This window comes from Galeopterus variegatus, unplaced genomic scaffold (genome assembly GCF_000696425.1).
Source record: "Galeopterus variegatus unplaced genomic scaffold, G_variegatus-3.0.2 Scaffold325, whole genome shotgun sequence".
Lineage (NCBI taxonomy): Eukaryota > Metazoa > Chordata > Mammalia > Dermoptera > Cynocephalidae > Galeopterus > Galeopterus variegatus.
This window is the reverse complement of record NW_007726436.1, coordinates 363,180-366,670: the sequence shown is the minus strand read 5'-3', so window position 1 is coordinate 366,670 and position 3,491 is coordinate 363,180. Positions and strand designations below refer to the sequence as shown.

The 3,491-nt window shown below is 39.5% G+C and overlaps 1 protein-coding gene across 3 annotated transcripts in view; it reads right to left on the bottom strand.

Annotated features, from left to right (window-relative positions):
• The window catches only part of AREL1 (apoptosis resistant E3 ubiquitin protein ligase 1), a 47,285-nt gene that overhangs the window by 14,415 nt on the left and 29,379 nt on the right, over positions 1–3,491 (bottom strand). For all 3 annotated transcript variants that reach the window (XM_008567512.1, XM_008567514.1, XM_008567513.1), the window contains 4 exons: positions 2,949–3,118; positions 2,511–2,691; positions 2,059–2,306; positions 434–511 (listed from right to left, as the gene is read on the bottom strand). In XM_008567512.1, coding sequence (XP_008565734.1) covers positions 434–511; positions 2,059–2,306; positions 2,511–2,691; positions 2,949–3,118 — 677 coding nt within the window. The remainder of the gene's footprint in view (positions 1–433; positions 512–2,058; positions 2,307–2,510; positions 2,692–2,948; positions 3,119–3,491) is intronic.

The following is a 3,491-nucleotide window of genomic DNA, read 5'->3' as shown; positions in this document are numbered from 1 at the left end:
CCCGTTGCCGGTCCCGGTCCGGTACGGGCGCGACTCTGAGGGTTGCGATCCGTTGCCGGACACGGAAAAAGACAAAAAGGAAAAAATAAATAAATAAAATAAAAAATAATAATAAAAGAGCTCGAGGAGACCAAGCTTAGGCCAGCATTAACGACACCCACTTTATTAGCTTAGTCTTGGAGACAAAGATAACTGTTGAAGTATTATGAGTTGCGACTAATTCCTGTTTCTGTAGGCACATGTCCTTCTAGAATCTATATATTTTTCATGCTATTTAGTGAGAAGACAGTGATGCTTTCTTTGTCTGGCAACGAATCCTGCATGCACAGTGAAAACTTTCAGAGACACCAAAAGCCCTTCTGGGAAAAAAAAGGCTGAGACATTCCATAGTTGAAGCCTTCTCAGCATGAACCAGATATAAGGTTCAACTTACTTTTGTTCCTGGGCAAACTCGGAAGGTGTAAAGGCGCCAAGGAATGATTTTCAGGTAGAACTCCTTCACTGAGAATTGCTGGAGAACCAACATTCAGAAAATGAAATGAATGATAAATAAAAAAGGCTCTGTTTGGGTATTGCAATTCAAATATCAGAGTCCCTATCTACACTTCTCATGATAATCTGTTCCCTCCACGGACAAAAAGGATAATTTAGTACTAAAATCAAATAAATAGATCAATTCTATCTTTAAAAAGGCAAATTAAAAATATTACTCTGACAATACAATTTCACAGAGTCATTTCATAATCTCAATACTCAAATCTTACTACAATTTGTAAATATTTGAGATCACGTTTTCACCTTAGGAGTAGAGAACATTTCACCTGGAAACAATCAAAATCCCCTTCTGCTCAGCCCAGTGCTGCTCACAGTGGCATCCTCCAAGTCAATGCACAGGGGACACCAGTGGCCCATTCCCACTGCTTTATCCCTATTTGAATAGTACCAAGGATTTCTCAGGGATGAGGAGGTAGGAAGACTGGTGGCAAGGGGACTGGACTAGAGTGTGGTGGGGGGTCTCACCTAAAAAAGTTCACAAAAATACATCATGTAAGAATAAAGAAGGGTTGACTTATGTCTTTTACAAAAAAGGAAAAGATAATGCAATACGTTTTTAATCTAAAAAAACCTGTTATCTGAATATGCAGCAGGTGAGATTTTTTCCTTGATTTTAAAAAAACTTTTCTAAAGAAAACTTCAAACACATACGAAAGAAGAGAAAGAAGTATAATGAACTCAACATCAGCTTCAACAATTATCAATTCATAGCCAGTCTTGTTTCATTTATTCACCCCACTCATTTCCCTCATTACTATCCCCCCCACCCCCAGTCCAAATTAATAATTGGCTAGACTTTTAAATGAGGAATGGTACACAGCAAAGTGTTCTGAAGTAGAACAAAATTAAAACTCAGTTTTGGTTATGAGATTAAATGGATGGAATGGGATGTTTCAACATTTTTATGAGCCATTTTTATGAGTACTGAATGAATAAGAAAATACAAATACTAAAAAGAAACTATCTAACACAAAGAGTCTCTTAGCTCAGGGGCTTGGGAAATTCACCTTCTTGTCTCTGCCAAAATTTCTTTATTCCAATTTTGTAGGCTGATAGTGACATCCATTTATTGTGGTTTCACAAATCATAAAATGAAAGATCAAATTGTTTCAATATAGCATAAGGGGCCGACAGTGATTTTTATACTAGTGAGATTTTTAATGGTTAAAAGCAGCTCTCTTTGCAACTCTGAGAGCCATGCCTTGAAAAATCTTCCCAGAAGCAATCAAAGGGTAGAATGCCATAGGTGCTTTAATGCACCAAGGCACACAGAATCTCTAGACAGAGATTTAGTCTAGTCCAAACCAAGCATTTATAGCAGCAGAGGTGGCACAATCTTCTGTTCAACTTTACGCAGCCTCTCTTAGTGTCCCAGAAACCCTGCATGTCAATGATCTTGCCCTGATACTCAGAATGTTATTCTGTGGTTTCTAGTACCAAATACCAAGCAACTACATGCAGGCTCAGGCAAAGGGATTTTAAGGCAAGAATGGGAGTTCCAACCTTTGGTGACACATAGCAGTACACCTTCTTCGGTTTCTTCACCTTCTCAGGGGTGTGGCATTCAGAGGGTGAGTCTTCATCTTCCTCCTCCACAGCAGTGGAAGGCCGTCGCTGAGAAGAGCTCATGTGCATGGGTGGAAGGTGCCACGGTGTGCTGCTACAGTTGGTGGCATTATAAAGATAAGCCTCAAAGTAAATGCTCACTCCTGAGGTGGACACATTGCGTTCAACAATATTCTTCTCATTCTCTGAAGCATAACAAGGAATAAGGTTTAGTGTAGGAGTCAGGAGAGAAAAGAAATTACCTATTGCTAGTCCTTTAGTCCATAGGACACTAAGCCAAGTGTGATTCAAATATCAAATGTTTGTGAGGTCTGTCAGAAGAGGACAGACATGCAAAACAAGAAGTAGCCAGGGATCAGGACTAAATCACAGCTTTTCTACCAACTTACCACTTAAGACAATAATGTCAAATTCACCATTATTGATTGGCTGATTTTGGTATGAAATGCAGGCATGGAAGCAGCCACAAGAATGCAAGGTGAGTCGTAAGAACACCTGGCAAGTCTGCCTGTTAGACGTCACTGACTTCTCAAATGAGACACTAGTACTCTCTTCTTCTTGAGGGCCGAGCTACAGGAAGAAAACAAAGCATCACTTGACATACTTAATTTTCTCTATTTGCAAGGCAATTCACTCTGTACAAAGAACTTTCTTATCTATGATCTAATCTAAGTCTCAAAATTACTAATGAGATAGGTATTATCAGATGAAGATACGATAGTACAGAAGCCAGGGAGAAGAGATGGACGTGAATTAGAAGGGGTGAGAATGACAGAGAAAGGAGCGTGTTCTCCTTGGAACACAGAGAAGGGAGGGAGGCTGCTCACCTCATGAATAGACAAACTGTAATTGTGCTCATCTCTCAAGGATGTGGAATTGTTGGTAGGGTTGTCATACTCATCGCGGGGAACTATTTGAAGGGTGTGTGGCTGCCCACAGGTCAAAACAAGAGTAGAAAAATGGCATACAATTTTGGTCTTAGAAGGAACCACCATTCCTGGAACAAAGACAATGGAATACAAGGTTTAGAGAGGTGCTATTCAGGTCACAAAGGTCTGCTTCGTGAGTCCTAGAAAGCTGGATCCTCTTTCAATTCCTAGGGATAAATAACATTATTAAGACAAAGAGAAAAAGAAAGGAAATAGAGAGATTAATTCAAATGAACTTTGGAAAGTCATTTTTACAAATTCTTAACCACTGCAAGCACTAAACAAAATGAGAAAATAACTTGAAGGAAACAGAACTGAGAGGTACAGATAAAGAGCCTAGAGTCCCACTGGGAACCTATGAATAAGGTGAGCCTTAAAAATCAATGCTGAACACACACACACACACACACACACACACACACACAAACACACACACAAAAT